The following is a 15,026-nucleotide window of genomic DNA, read 5'->3' as shown; positions in this document are numbered from 1 at the left end:
AAAAAGTCCAACTTTTTCATACATATGTTTAATATTGTATTGGTTAGGCAACACTACAAAGACTTTGAAATTACATAGGCTATGCCCACAGTCTTAAACAATATCTGTAAAAACAGATGATTGTAACACAGTATACCAGTACTATAAAAGGGGAAAATTAGTGAAAACAACAAACAATAATAATCTGACAGACATTAAGTAGATTAAGTCTTTTTTAAAACAGTGAAAACACACCCAACAGACACTAACATGTCAGAATCCTGTTCCCAGGAGAACAGGATAAATGTTTGTCATCAACTCTTTTTTTTAAGGGACTGGAGCTATGCATATTGCATGGCACATGTCAAGTCATAAAAATATTCGCTTTCCAGAGTCTCCATGCTTAGAAAGCATGAAAACTCACCCCGACTACACACACACATGTACATCCCTTCACACAACTTCAGGCAAAAGGAACAAACGCTCAAACATCAGTCTTAAAACCACTGAGAGAAGAAACACCACCCACATTTTCTCGCCTCTATGCGGTTCACGTGAACCAGTTTCTTTCATAAGGCCCACACCAACACCAACAGGGCGTTTAAAGGTAGAGTATGTAATTCAGTCACTTGTTTTCAACATGTATGCTGCTCATTCACAAATGTGTATTTTCATGAATATTTACTAATACATATATATATATTGTGTATGTATACTGGTCTGAAACAAGTACAGTACAACAAGTTTTAAAGCCAATGATGTGTATAACTGTAAATTCACAATGGTGGGCATAATGACTATTCATAATGAATATTTAGAAATAGACGGGGGTCGTAAATATACATGAATACGATGTGATTGAATCACATAAATTCTGGAAATTAACTGCTCAAAAATGACATACTCCACCTTTAAAAGCTAACCGATGCCACCTTTCCTCTCCACACAACACCACTGGTGTCCCTCTGAAAGTGCCATATTTGCAGCATGCCTTGGTTCTCAATTGTGCAACTTAACAAAATCTAAATATACTCAAGTCCCAAAAACTGAGACAATAGTAACTGCTTCAGCACTAATAATAATCCTATGGTTTCACTTAAAATGTATTGAGTTTATTTTGGTATACATTCTTATTTTCACAACGTAGAACCTCACAAGTCGTGCGTCTGTTTTACAAACAACCACACGGAAAGAACATCTTGCCACTATGTGGAAAGGTGCTTCAGAGAGAGAGAGTAATATTTGTCCTTTTTAAAATACCACTAAGGTATATGTTACCTATAAGTTCCCTCACAAGTTAAATCGTTAATAATTGTTACTTTTTAAAATGACTCTGAATGTGTTATATTCTTTTCTTGGCTTCTTGCCTTTGAAACAAATAGTGCTTCTTTTCTTTGTAGATCACATCTTATTGATAGCTTTAGTGAGTTAATAAGCCTAGAACTGACCAGTTGTGGTGGGATTATATACGTGACGAGATGTCTGGAAATGTCTAAAATCTACATGTAAAGTCAGTAATAATACAAAAAATATATATTATCGGATTACTCATTTGGGATCTTCAGCAGCTACTCTGTCACCTGCTTTATAATCGTGGAATGATGCTATGTTATTCGTCTAGCTTCAGTGACAGCAAAAATCAGAGGTGACTACAATCAAAGTCAACCTTACAGTACAGTACCTTGTGGAAAACAATAGTAGCAGTGTTTTAAGGTGTCTGTGTAGATAGAATATAGTATAGATCAGAAGAGAGAGAGGGCATACACCATGCTAATGCCGGCCGATGAATTGCACTTTAACGCTGGCGAGGTTGAAAAGCGTGTTTTTGTTTTTTTTATAACTCCTCCTTTTTGTCTTTCTTGCCCTCCCCCTCGCCCTCCCCTGCTTCGCTACCGTCCCTCCTCCTCTTGCGGTTCCGGATGCCGGCCTTCGACGAGGGCAGGGAGTCCATGCCCAGCACCTTGTAGATCTGCCGAAAGGCCAGGAGTCGCAGGGCATGCTAAAGCAAACAAGGAGGAGAGTTATTGTTAGTAGCTCTGCACGATGTCAGAAATAAGGAGATAGTCACAGCATGCATGGCTGTACAGCAACAGCATGGAATACCTTGATAACGATATTTAAACGATATTTAGCGATATAGCCTTGTGTTTTTCTTGTCACTAATTTGTGAAGCCAATATTGTGGGGTGCGGCTTAAGTCGTGGTGGGTTTCTCGCGCATTTGTTGACATTCAGCTTTATTAATAAACATGATGTAATTTTCGCGATGCGCATATCGCCACTCTTGATATCGCGATTTCGGTACATTTTCGATATACACTATATCATGCAGCGCTAATTGTTACGTTTTTTTTTAATATAACAAAATTTATGAACACTTAAAGCACTCATGTCCACTGTAAGGCACTGGTTACCTGTGCACTTGCAGTGATCTCCTCTCTGGCTTGTCTGCTCATCCCCTCCAGGGCGTCAGTCTGGTCTTTCTCACAGGGGTCCATGAGACCAGGACCATCTGCAGGACACAGGTGGAGGTTCATCAGCACTCACATAATAATGGCAATGCTACTGTGATACCAAACAGGGCCAGGACAAAGTAATCTGAAAGGGCCCCCACCCAATACATATAATGTAATGACGACCGAATTCTGAAACCCCCCCACCAATCCTGTTGGCATCCCTGATACCATATACAAATCTTGCTCTTTTTTCCCACCAAAATCTTGAGAAGATGGAACATAGTACATTAGAAAGATAACAATATGGCAGAAGTATTCTCCGTCTTGGTCTTGGACGTGGTGAAACCAAAACATTTCTAGGTTCACCATCGTTGGTGAGAGTGAGGAGAGCTCACCTGACAAAAGGATTCCGGTGGAGATGCATTCTAGAACCCTGCGCATGGCCTCTCCTGGACTCAGAGGGCCTGAGGCACTTCTAATGGCCTTCTCCACAAGCAGCTCCATGGCCTGCACAATACATGCATCAACAGGAAGAAGGCACAAACCAATCAACAAAAAGTTATTCTGTACCATAATATAATTTTAGACACTTTGAGGCAGTCATTTAAACCTTGACATTTTTAAAATAAATATATATACTATACATTATGATACACATTTATGATTGCCTCCAGCAATACTAAAAATAACAAAGCTTCAGCTCACAGCTGGTTGTTATAAATGTGTTGTTAGCAGGGTGGCCAGGATCAAGTCATAACATGTTACTAAAGACGCTGAATCTCATAGAAGTTAAGTATGACATTTTTCCAACTAATAGGAAAGTGTTCCACTGGTGGAATGGGGCACACTACAAATTAGTGCAAGACTACGACAGAGACGGTCTATTGTTAGACCTAAGAAAATCTTTGGCTACGAGGCTCAGAGGCAGCTCACCCAGCTTGGCATCTTGGCCCAGGTTGGCACTCGCTGGCAGAAGTCCCGCAGCACCCTGATGATGATCACACAGGACTGGAGGCCGTTGGCACGAGCCTGGAACGAAACATTCACACAACATGCACAGCTCACTCAGAGTGCACCCTGTATTACACACACTCATGCATCTGTTTTTTTTTTTCAACTACAGAAAGGTTAATTTCCCCAAGACCTCACGCATGCCATTTCAAACAATAGGCACATTTTAGTACAAATGTCTCAACTTTTTATTTTTAGAACAGTTGTTGTTTTTACCTGAAACCATTTGGCATGACGCAGAGATGCAAGGTACTCTAAACATTTCTTCTTGCCAAGAACGTCTGGTGGGTCTGTTTCTGTTTCTGTCTCTACTAAGGAAGAAGATGGAACCTGATTCATTAGTCACTGCAGTTTGTTGAGAAAATGATGAGATTGCACAAAGAAGTTAAGAGGTACTGTATATGACATGAGGAAAAAAAAGTGACACATCAGAACAACAAATGGCAACACATTGACGGCCATAAATATGCTTATATTATCATGGCAAAATGCAAATTTTTGTACAAAAACATATAAAGCAGGTGAATGAAAATTACTAATTAAGTTCATTTGAGGCCACCAAGGCATAGATTCCACCACTGATACATTTGTTTTGTTTGAAAAATGTGTTTATAATGTATGCAATGAATATAATGTATGTGTATCATTTGTATAATGAAACTAATTTTAGAAGAAAAAAAAACTGTTGAAAGCAAAACAGCTTGTGTGGGTATGTTGACCAAGATGAAACACAACAAACCCAGACAGGCTAGTGCTTCCAGGAACAAAATGAAGAAAAGACATTGTCAGCAACAGAAGATTAAACCCAATTAACTCCAGAAGTTTTCTTTGTAAACATTAACACAATGGTGTATATGATCAATTTAAAACAACCCTTTAGGAAAATTCAGACTTTTTGAGAAATAAGGTGTATGACAAATAAAAAGGTTACATAATATGTGCTTATGTAACCTTGTTCAAAAAACTTAAAATGACTTAACTACTATAATCCAGGGATGAGAGAAGTCTGATAATTGTACTTTATAAAAGCATTGTAGTGTGTTCAAGTATTGAGTGGTTTACTTCTCAATGACATGAACACAGGTAATTAATGTGACATGTACTTCACATTTGTTGCTGCCCTATGTGCCGAATGGCGTGATGGGGTTAAGTAAGTAAGTAAGTACTTCACATTTGGATAGGCCATATACAAATGTATTGGGAAAAAAGTATTTCCACTAAATGGGGCTATAGGCCAAACCCAACATGAAAACAGTGGGAAAAAAGAAAAGAAAAACTAATAAAAGACTCTCGTCCCTGGGTACAAAAACATTAAACAAACATCTCTTCACTTCCAACATGGCAATTTTCCATTGTGAACATTGGCAGCAAAATGCATGCCACTGTGGCTTAGAAAGGTGAGAGAGATCCCGCTTCCAAAAATTGAGCTTCCATCAACATAAATAAAATCAATAAACAAATAAACAATGTGGGGGGAGAGAGGGGAGGGGAGGGGGGTGTCTGGACTAATAATGACCTGAACCAAATAACACAAGACAAGAAAAATAATAATAACAAAGCAGGCCAATTGTTTCATTATACTCAAGAAGTGAAAGGGGGTGTACGGATGGGGGTGGACACCAATAGGACATGGTTATTAAGGTCCGGTGTCACTCGGGTGGGCGCCCCAGTAGCTCTGTGAGTCGAGGGGGGGACTTGACTTTATAGTAGTTGGCTCTAGTTGCGGGGGGTCAGGAGAGACACACAGTGCATTTGGACGGAAAGCATGGCTTCTCTAACCTTTCTGGGCCGCCTCTCTGGCTCCTGCCTCTTCCTCCGAGCTGAGGCCAGGGGCAGGGTCTTCCCTCATCACGGGCGACGTAAGAGAGATGGTGACCTGCATTTTTGGTTCCTTGCTCGAAAAAATCACGATGTTGGCTTCGTCTGGGTGAGCCTGCACCTCATACTGATCCTCAGAAAATGTCTGCCGGTTTAAAAGGGGACACTGTGGATTACTCACTACAGAGGATGTGTAGGGGCCAACTTCTCCTTTTATTTAGAGAACAGTTAGTCACAACCATGACATGTGTGTAACGCACTTGTGTACTACGTAAGTGCATTTACATACTGTAGTATATGGTGACTTTATAACAATATGGTCAGTTTGTAACAATAATGTCATATCTGTGGAAGAAATTGCATAGGGGTTCACAAAAAAATGCATCCTTCAATTGAAATCAGTTGTATGGGGGGTGGGTATGATTGGGTATGAAGAGTTTTTTTTTTTTTTTTTTGCTTTTAACAGTATTTCCTTCTTGGCAAATTACTGGCCCAATGTCACTCTGTAGGGTATGGGTGTCGTAACCAGGCAGCTGCACTAAAGATCAGTTAAAAGCACTAGCTGTGGCACATTTATCGTCACAGGACCATGATAACATCATGGGCTTACTCTGATGAACTTACTTGATGCTTCTTTTAGCAATAGATTTATTTCCCTGAAATCACAGTCTTCTAAATGCATTTATTTGATGCACTCAACTTGTTTCCAGTTACAGGTATTCCTTGGTAAGACCTAAGAATATTGTATTCCCTGTGTCCACCAAATCACGCCAAATGACACACACCTGGCAATTTCTGAGTCATTTCTGGAGTTACGACATGACCTAGTGAGTAAATTTATATCACACAAACTCATGACCTCTCTGGCCTCTGTTTACGCATCCCCTAATGTAATTAATATGTTGTTTTTTCACAACTTTGGTCTGGTTTTCTAAAATTAGGCTTTGAGTCTAGGTAAACACTTGGTTTAACATTTCTCATCAGCCTTCGTTCTTCTTTTGTTGATTAGTTTGAGGCTGCTGATCGCTTTCAAAGCCTGGTACTCTACAGTAGAAGTTACCTGACATATTTTTTCATGTACTAGACATCAAGATGTGTACTTGAAATACTGTATGCTTGACTTGTATAGATAGGCTTCCCTATAACACATTACACACGTCTTTTAAAAATGTTACTCGTTGGACGAGGTTTCTCTCCTCAAAGGAACGCATGATCTCTGCGTCTGGAGTTGTGGCATGACACTAGACTCCTGAGTCCTGTGAGACATCTCTTACCGCTAACTGGATGGGCAGTTGCTCGGCAACCGTCATGAGGAGCGAGAGGGTGGGCTTCTTGGAGGCCAGCAGGATGAGCTGGACGTCTCGGTCGCCGTGGAGCAGCAGGCCCTTGGCCAGGATCCCCACGCGCATCACCCCCTTCAACATCCTCGCCTGGGGGTCAGCGCTGCTGGGGGTCATGACGAAGGGAAAAACAACAGAGGGAAGGAAGAGATAAGAAACCACTCCGACACATAACAATGACATGCATATTGCCAACAGTTTGTATTAGTGTCTATAACTCCCCGTTACAAATGCCTTCTGCACTGCAGTCAAGTAAAAAAAATAATATGTATAAAAATAAATGGGTGGGTCTGAACGATTAGCATTCTGTGCGAATGGCTTGCTATTAAAATAACCTGAATGGAGGCAATCACTAAGAACATAAAATGAAACGTATGTGTTAAACAGCCAGAAGACGTGTCCTCTAGGCAGGTGATGGGACGTAACAGCGGTTTATGTTCTAAAACCTTGCGACTGTGATTTGACATGACCAAGCTTGCAACTCCTTGCGACGATTGATCCACACCGCTGCAACTCGTTGCTGCAACTCTCTGTAACCGTTCCGTCCCGTCGCGAATCTTTGGTGTGAATTGGGCTTAAAGCACACAACAATAAACTTTGAGGACAGGTGAACACGGTGAAAGAAGAAGAAGAAAAAACACCCTTACGCTTTGGCTGGCTCTGCGTCGTCTTTGGCGTCCTCGGTGCTGGTCTCCTTCTCCAGCAGGGAGTCGGAGACCAGCTTGAGGGCCCTCTCGGCGTGCGAGACGATCCTCTGGACGGCCTGCAGTTCCTCCTCCACCGGGTAGATGGCTGCGTGCTTGGCCATGATGTGGCGGTCATCGGGGGACACGGGCCGCCGCACAGGCTGCTGCAGGACAGGGCAATGGGAGGAGATGGGTGGAGAGTGACATAAGTGTGATGAAATGGTCTGCACACTGGGTATTAGCTCCAAAAATATAAACATTATTTCATGTTTACATACGGCAATGTTTCGATCCAACAGAGTTTATCACTTTTTGTCTGGCACCTGGAATACGGCTTTGTGGATGTGCGCACCCCAACCTCCAAACGCTGGACAATGACATAACCTTTTTTTTGCCTTTATTTTCCACAGGACAGTGGAGGAGAGACAGGAAACGGGTCGGGAGAAAAAGAAGGGAAGGATTGGCAAATGGCCGGAGCAGGAATCGAACCCATGGCCGCCTGGTTGGTCATTGTTGGACATAGGGAACTGCACAGGCTGCAGGACAGCATTTTAAGCCTGACCTCTCAGAATTAACGCATCTTGGGGACACCAAATCTGTGTAAGTTTCACGGATTTTGGCAAAATTCTGTGCCCCTGGTCACGGAAGTGTTTTCCGTGATGGACTCATGGAAGTACTTTCTATATTCCCACTTGTACCTTGGTCATACTAGTAGAAAATAGATATTAGTTTATTATTTTGTAAATATTCATGAAAATATCAAATTTGACAGTTGACAGCACAATTTCATTGAGCAGCATAGCTGCAATACTTACTCTGGCCACCATCTTACACAGTGCACCTTTAAGACGCGTATCACAAACTGCCAGGTTTGCAAAAAGGAATGAAGATGCGAGATAAGATGAGGAAGTAAGCTCTTCCTGGAAATTCTTACAAAGAGTGAACCCTTAAAAGAATCTGTATGAAGCGTTCATACAGTCCAAGTTCAATTGGAGTTCAATGACTCCTAGCGAATCAGACAGAGATCTTTTCTTGTGTGTGTTTACCTCTTCATCTTCACTTGTGCCTTCAACTGCACGTCATATCACCTTTTAATAACTTGTGGTGACAAAGTGCACACCTAGGACTGAAACTACTTTGCATGCCACCTACCCATGTCTAGATCATTTCTGTGCAGAATTTTCCTCATTCATACTACTGGAAATTAAGGTTTGTAAATTGCGGAAGGGAGCGGATGGGAGCGGATGCCTGGTCTAGGGAGTTTCAACTTTATTAGGACAGGATAGTGAAGAGTAGGACAGGAAATGAGTGGGAGAGAGAGACCTGGGAGGGGTCGGCAAATGACCCCGAGCCGGGAATCGAACCCGGGTCAGTCGCATGGCAGGCGCGTGCCCTACCGGATGGCCACGGCAGGGCCGTAGTCTGCCAAGTTTGTTAAGGAATGAAGATGCAAGGTGAGGTGAGGCGGAAAGCGCTTCCTGGAAATTCTTAGAAAGAGTGAACGCAATGACCAAAGTAGGAAAGACTCCAAATTAATCAGAGATCTTTTCTTGTGTGTGTTTACCACATCATCTTCACTTGTGTCTTCAACTGCACCTCATATCACCTTTTAATCACTTAAATCACTGTAAACAATGGGAAGTGCACATCTAGGACTGAAACTACTTTGTATGCTACGTACCCATGTCTAGGTCATTACAGTGCAGAATGTTCCTCATTCATACCACTGGAATGAATTTAAGGTTTGTAAATTGCCATTCACCCAGAAGCATTAAGATTACCACTATGTCTACGCTCGGGCAATACTAGTGACAGAACCAGTCCACATCACTTTACTTTTACATGGTGAAACTGAAGACCGGGTCAGGGGTGAAAAAGGTGAAACGGGTCAGGGGTGAAAAAGGTGAGAAAGGTGCGGCGTGGCGCGGTGGCAAGGAGCGGCGCGTGTGCTGCAGCGGCGCGCGCGCTGCAGCGGTGCGCGGGCATGTGTGGTGTGCAGTGGCGTTTTTGGGGGATAGTGTTGTATAAGGGTCATACTAGGGGGGTCTGGGGGCATGGGAGAAAATTTAGCTAAAACCGTCTTTAAATGATGAATTTTGAGCATACTGTAGCGACCCAGGGACAGAGAACATAAGAAGAACTGCCAACCATCTTCGTTACTTCATGATTGTCATGCTGTCATGTCTGATGAGGGGGGCAGATAGATAGATAGATCTTTTCTGCGGTAGAGCGCTACACAATGATAGGCCTACAGTAAGTTGACGCTACACTTTTCTCCTCGCTCGACCCCCCCCCCCCCCAAATGTTCTCCTCGGATCTACACGATTCACAGAAATGACCCATTTTGATTTCAAAACGGCGAAAAGGTGAGGGATTTTCATGCATGAAACAAGGCCGATCCTTCGGCCAGGTTCAATAGGATACATCAGGGCAGGACCGTATTAAACCAATGTGGTGCCCCCGGGCACTATACCTCACTGATGCCCCCTTTATGAACAATATTTCTGAAGTTTTTTGTCTTGTTGTGCCCCCTCACTAGTCGAAAATGGTTTGTGCCCCTGAGCACTGTACCACTGGCCCTTATGGATAATCCGGCCATGCAGCAGGGTTGTACAATGGATTAAAATGTAAGGTAAGGTGAAGAGGTAAGTTCTTCTTGGAAAGAGGGGATCCCTAAGAGACTCTAGATGATGTCCTCACCTGGCAGGCTATCACCAGTCTCCTCGTCAAAAGAGTACATCAGGGTTGTAGAATGTAAGGCAAGGTGAAAAGGAAGACTCTGAATGATGTCCAGACCTGGCAGGCTATCACTAGATTAAAAAAGGAATGACTCCAAACCAATCAGACTCGTGTGTGTTCAGTTCCCTGCCGCTTCATCTTCACTTGTCTCCTCGTTTGCACCTCACCTTATTTCACCTGTTCATTACATAGGCGAAAGGCCACACCTGTGACACCAGGCCAAGTTTTACCCATTTTTGGCTGGTTGGCAGGTGCCAATATCAAGCCCTAACACACACTATGCATGCTACCCATGCCTAGGTCATTTCCTAGGTCATTTTCCTCATTCATACCACTGGAATGAATTTAAGGTTTGTAAATTGCCATTCACACAATGTGGTACAAACATAATGACTGACGTTTCGACGCAGTGTGCGTCTTCTTCAGAGTCCAAACTCTGAAGAAGACGTTCACTGCGTCGAAACGTCAGTCATTATGCTTGCACTCTGAAGAAGACGCACACTGCGTCGAAATGTCAGTCATTATGTTTGCACCACAATAAAATAACTACAAAGTATCTGAGTGCTCCAGTCATCCCTGGCCTAGTCTGTTCGAAGTGGACCAGTTTACGCTCCACAAGTTTCCACACTTGTGGACAATAAAGATTCATTCATTCAGTCCTCATTCCACCCCACAGACAAACAAGGTTGATCCCTTGGCTTGGCCAGGTTCAAAAGAGTAGATCAGGGTTGTAGAATGTACGGCAAGGTGAAGGAAGGAAGGAAAGCTCTTCTTGGAAAGAGGGGATCCCTGAGAGAGACTCTCAATGATGTCCAGACCTTAGAGGCTATCACCAGATTAAAAAAGGAATGACTCCAAACCAATCAGACAGAGATGTTTTCTCGTGTGTGTTCAGTTCACTGTCGCGTCATCTTCACTTGTCTCCTCGCTTGCACCTCACCTTATCTCACCTGTTCATTAAGTGTAGTGGCGAAAGGCCACACCTAGAACTGAAATATGCACTTTCTGGGGAAGCATGCTCTGAAGGAGAAAAGAAATCTGATTTCATTTATTATGTGTGAGTCCCTACTTCACTATTCTTCACTCCCTACTGCATGCTCATTTTGAATTAATGTAAGAATTTACATAGTGTGCTAAATGAAACTACCTACAGTATATCAGACAAACAGAGAATCTGAATGATCTTTTTGGAACCTAAATATAACACAAGGTGCAAAAATAGGATATCCTGCATGCTACTGATAAACAGTATGTCATACCCAAGAATAAGTTGACTGCCAAAGTGGCTGGTGAGACAAGACTTGTTACTAGCCAGGCCAAGTTTTGGCTGATTGGCAGGTGCCAATATCAAGCCCTAACACGCACTATGTATGCTACCCATGCCTAGGTCATTTCACTGCATAATTGACCTCATTCATACCATGGGATGAATTTAAGGTTCGTAAATTGCCATTCACCCTGAAGCATCAAGATTACCACTTTGTCTACGTTCAGGCAATAGCAGTGACAGAACCAGTCTACATCACTTAACTTTTACATGGTGAAACTGAAGACAAGTTTCCACACCTGTGCACAATAAAGATTCATTCATTCAGTCCTCATTCCACCCCAGAGACAAACAAGGTTGATCCTTCGACCAGGTTCAAACGAGTACATCAGGGCTGTACAATGGATGAGAATGTAAGGTAAGGTGAAGAGGTAAGTTCTTCTTGGAAAGAGGGGATCCCTAAGAGACTCTAGATGATGTCCTCACCTGGCAGGCTATCACCAGTCTCCTCGTCAAAAGAGTACATCAGGGTTGTAGAATGTAAGGCAAGGTGAAAAGGAAGACTCTGAATGATGTCCAGACCTGGCAGGCTATCACCAGATTAAAAAAGGAATGACTCCAAACCAATCAGACTCGTGTGTGTTCAGTTCACTGCCGCTTCATCTTCACTTGTCTCCTCGTTTGCACCTCACCTTATTTCACCTGTTCATTACTTGCAGTAGCGAAAGGCCACACCTGGGACAAAAATATCCAGACTTTTTTGTACTTTTCTGGTGAGAAAAAAACCCATATCTGATTTCGTTTACAATCTGTGAGTCCCTACTTCTTAACCTACTCTACTCTCCACTCCCTACTGCATGCTCAGCTGGAACTACTTTGAAATGTACAGGAATTGAGCACAAAGCACATTTCAATGCTAAGCATTTTTTTCTGACCTTGTTACTATTCATGGCATTGGCTTGCATAAAATAATATATTTGTTTTTTTTTCACCATTATTCACTGTGTGTACCAGTGGAAGAGCCCATGAGGACAAACCTCAGTCTGTGAGTGTGTGCGTGTGTTAAGAGTTAGGAGTAAATTCAGTGAAGTTGAATGAATGATAAAATAAATAAATACACTGTATAGTTTTAGAGAGAATTGTAATCAGTTTGTGACTTCCTGTAACTTTGTGATTTCTTTGCACTAATACCTCCAGTTTTATTGTTTAGCGCAACAAAAAACAAAAAATACAAAAAAATTGTAAGAAATATCCAGACAGATTTTTGTGGTTAAGATATCCTACTTTTAATGCTACCCATGCCAAGTTTCAATCCAAAAACTTATTTAATTCCTTGATCGGTAGTACTTTATGTGCTCAGATGACTGCATTCTATGTGACCTACTATGATCCTCTGCCTGCTGACAGACAAAAAGCAAAACCTGATCTCGATTCAGGGCAGAAAAACACCAAATGAACGAGCAGTGCTAAAACCACAAAATTCTGTGGCAAGAAAATTAGCCGCAACTTTATTTTTAAAACGTCTTCACTTCCGGTGCATAGCACAAACAACACATAACCATGATGTCTGGGGTTGATGTTTGACTGTGTTATAATTACAAAAGGCACTTTCACCAACACCTTGTTTAGTACATTACATCATGTATGAAACAAGCGAAAGTAGCTATATATGTATGAAAGTAGCGAAAGTAGCTATATATCTAATAACTTCATTTTAGTGCGCCCTTGATGTTCTCTTTTTTGGCACACTCTTTATGTCTTTATTTGGACAAAAATTGAGTCCATGACAGGAAACGAGGGAGAGAGAAAGAGAAATGGGGGAGTTAACCTCTCTTGAGTAACTTAGTTTTTGTATCACCATGGTTACTTGCATGTTCAGAGTGCAGAAGCTCAATCCCCCCACAGACATCCATCCTCAAGTTTTTCACCTATATATTTTTTGGTCTTTTATTAGTTAATTTAAGATAGGACAGTGAGAGATTTGACAGAAATCAAGTGGGGAGAGAGAGATGGGGAATGTTCGGCAAAGGACCCGGGCCGGAATCATACCCGGGTCACCGGCGTAGCAACCCAGTGCCCTACCGTCTGTGTTGGTCTGTGTATTTATTCTGTGTATGTTTTTTTTTTTTTAATTATTCAGTGTTTTAGTAGGCCTATTGTTTTATACTGTTATACTGTTTTATGTTTTTAGTTTTTAAGCACCTGGAGCATCTGCACTTCACAAATTTCGCTGTACCTGTGCAATGACAATAAAGACATTCATTCATCTTAACCAGCGCCTGGTAACACGCTACAGATGGGCGTTTTTCATGTGGTGCTGGTGCCAGACACCTTGGATGCAGGTACGAGTTGCACGAATCCCGATGGCATACCCACTTCCCTTGTTTGACGTCCCGTCGAGAATTGAGGCTAATTGAGGCTACAATCTATCAGACTACTCAGTCCTCTTGGCTACCAGCAGGGCCACAGATGATTTTCACATTAGAACTGTCCGTCAAGCTAAACCATTTAAACCATTACGACCCATTAGGTAAACAAATCAGTGGGTTTTTACCGCCAAGACTGGGTGCAGGATCTAAGCGTGTTTAGGATGCCAATTTTGTTAAATTATATTGACCTGTTACAAGTAGGTCTTTATGGGTTAATTGGCATCCATTCCAAAGTGAATTTGAAATTGAAGAGATAACCCACTTGGCTAGACTTGGTGCAGTCAGTGTATCAGGAGGTATTGCCGAGTGAGCCCAGGCTACATGTAGTGTAGCGTTGTGTCATTCGTAAACAAAACGATTATTTTGAACGGGTTGACTGAGGTACCCTGAGCATGGTACCATCCCACCGCACTGCTCCCTTTTCAGGCGCCATTGGGGGCTGCCCCCTTGCACGGGTGAGGCATAGATGCAATTCGTTGTGTGCGGTGTGCACTTTTGTGTTGTGGAGTGTTGTGTCACAATGACAATGGGAGTTGGACTTGGAGTTTGGAGTTTGAGTCTCCCAGTTGGGCTTTCACTAATGTAGTGCAGTTGTATGTGTGACTGCCATTAAAAAAAATCCCATCTCCAATGTAGTGCAATGTACCTGTATGTGTGACTGCCATAAAATAAATCCCATCTGTAATGTAGTGCAATGTACCTGTATGTGTGACTGCCATAAAATAAATCCCATCTCCAATGTAGTGCAATGTACCTGTATGTGTGACTGTCATAAAATAAATCCCATCTGTAATGTAATGTAGTGTAGTTGTATGTGTGACTGCCATAAAATAACTCCCATCTGTAATGTAGTGTAGTGTAGTTGTATGTGTGACTGCCATAAAATAACTCCCATCTGTAATGTAGTGTAGTGTAGTTGTATGTGTGACTGCCATAAAATAACTCCCATCTGTAATGTAGTGTAGTTGTATGTGTGACTGCCATAAAATAACTCCGATGTGTAATGTAGTGTAGTGCAGTTGTATGTGTGACTGCCATAAAATAACTCCCATGTGTAGTGTAGTGTAGTGTAGTTGTATGTGTGACTGCCATAAAATAACTCCCATGTGTAGTGTAGTGTAGTGTAGTTGTATGTGTGACTGTGCACCTCTCACCAGGAGTGGAGGGACGGGCATGCCGGGGCGGCTCATGAGCGGAGGAGGCGCCATCCTGTGCCTCTGCTGCTCCCCCCAGTACAGCTGCTCCTCCTCCATCCTCCTCCAGTACAGGTCCTCCTCATAGCGCCGACTACAGTGGGAGCAAG

General features: G+C 42.4%; 1 protein-coding gene across 5 annotated transcripts in view; it reads right to left on the bottom strand.

Moving 5' to 3' along the window:
• Window positions 1-9: 9 nt before the first annotated feature.
• The window catches only part of zfr2 (zinc finger RNA binding protein 2), a 34,113-nt gene continuing 19,096 nt past the window's right edge, over window positions 10-15,026 (bottom strand). Inside the window, exons 11-19 of one of the 5 annotated variants that reach the window (XM_063201115.1) lie at window positions 14,878-15,010; window positions 7,250-7,452; window positions 6,537-6,708; window positions 5,224-5,407; window positions 3,661-3,755; window positions 3,367-3,462; window positions 2,829-2,940; window positions 2,392-2,489; window positions 10-1,978 (exon numbers count right to left, since the gene is read on the bottom strand). In XM_063201115.1, the coding sequence (XP_063057185.1) occupies window positions 1,814-1,978; window positions 2,392-2,489; window positions 2,829-2,940; window positions 3,367-3,462; window positions 3,661-3,755; window positions 5,224-5,407; window positions 6,537-6,708; window positions 7,250-7,452; window positions 14,878-15,010 (1,258 nt within the window). In that variant the 3' untranslated portion in view covers window positions 10-1,813. The remainder of the gene's footprint in view (window positions 1,979-2,391; window positions 2,490-2,828; window positions 2,941-3,366; window positions 3,463-3,660; window positions 3,756-5,223; window positions 5,408-6,536; window positions 6,709-7,249; window positions 7,453-14,877; window positions 15,011-15,026) is intronic. The other 4 variants (XM_063201117.1, XM_063201116.1, XM_063201118.1 and 1 more) reach the window with 4 other exon arrangements.

This window comes from Engraulis encrasicolus, chromosome 6 (assembly GCF_034702125.1).
Source record: "Engraulis encrasicolus isolate BLACKSEA-1 chromosome 6, IST_EnEncr_1.0, whole genome shotgun sequence".
In the NCBI taxonomy this organism is placed as follows: domain Eukaryota; kingdom Metazoa; phylum Chordata; class Actinopteri; order Clupeiformes; family Engraulidae; genus Engraulis; species Engraulis encrasicolus.
This window is presented reverse-complemented; position numbering and strand designations above follow the sequence as displayed.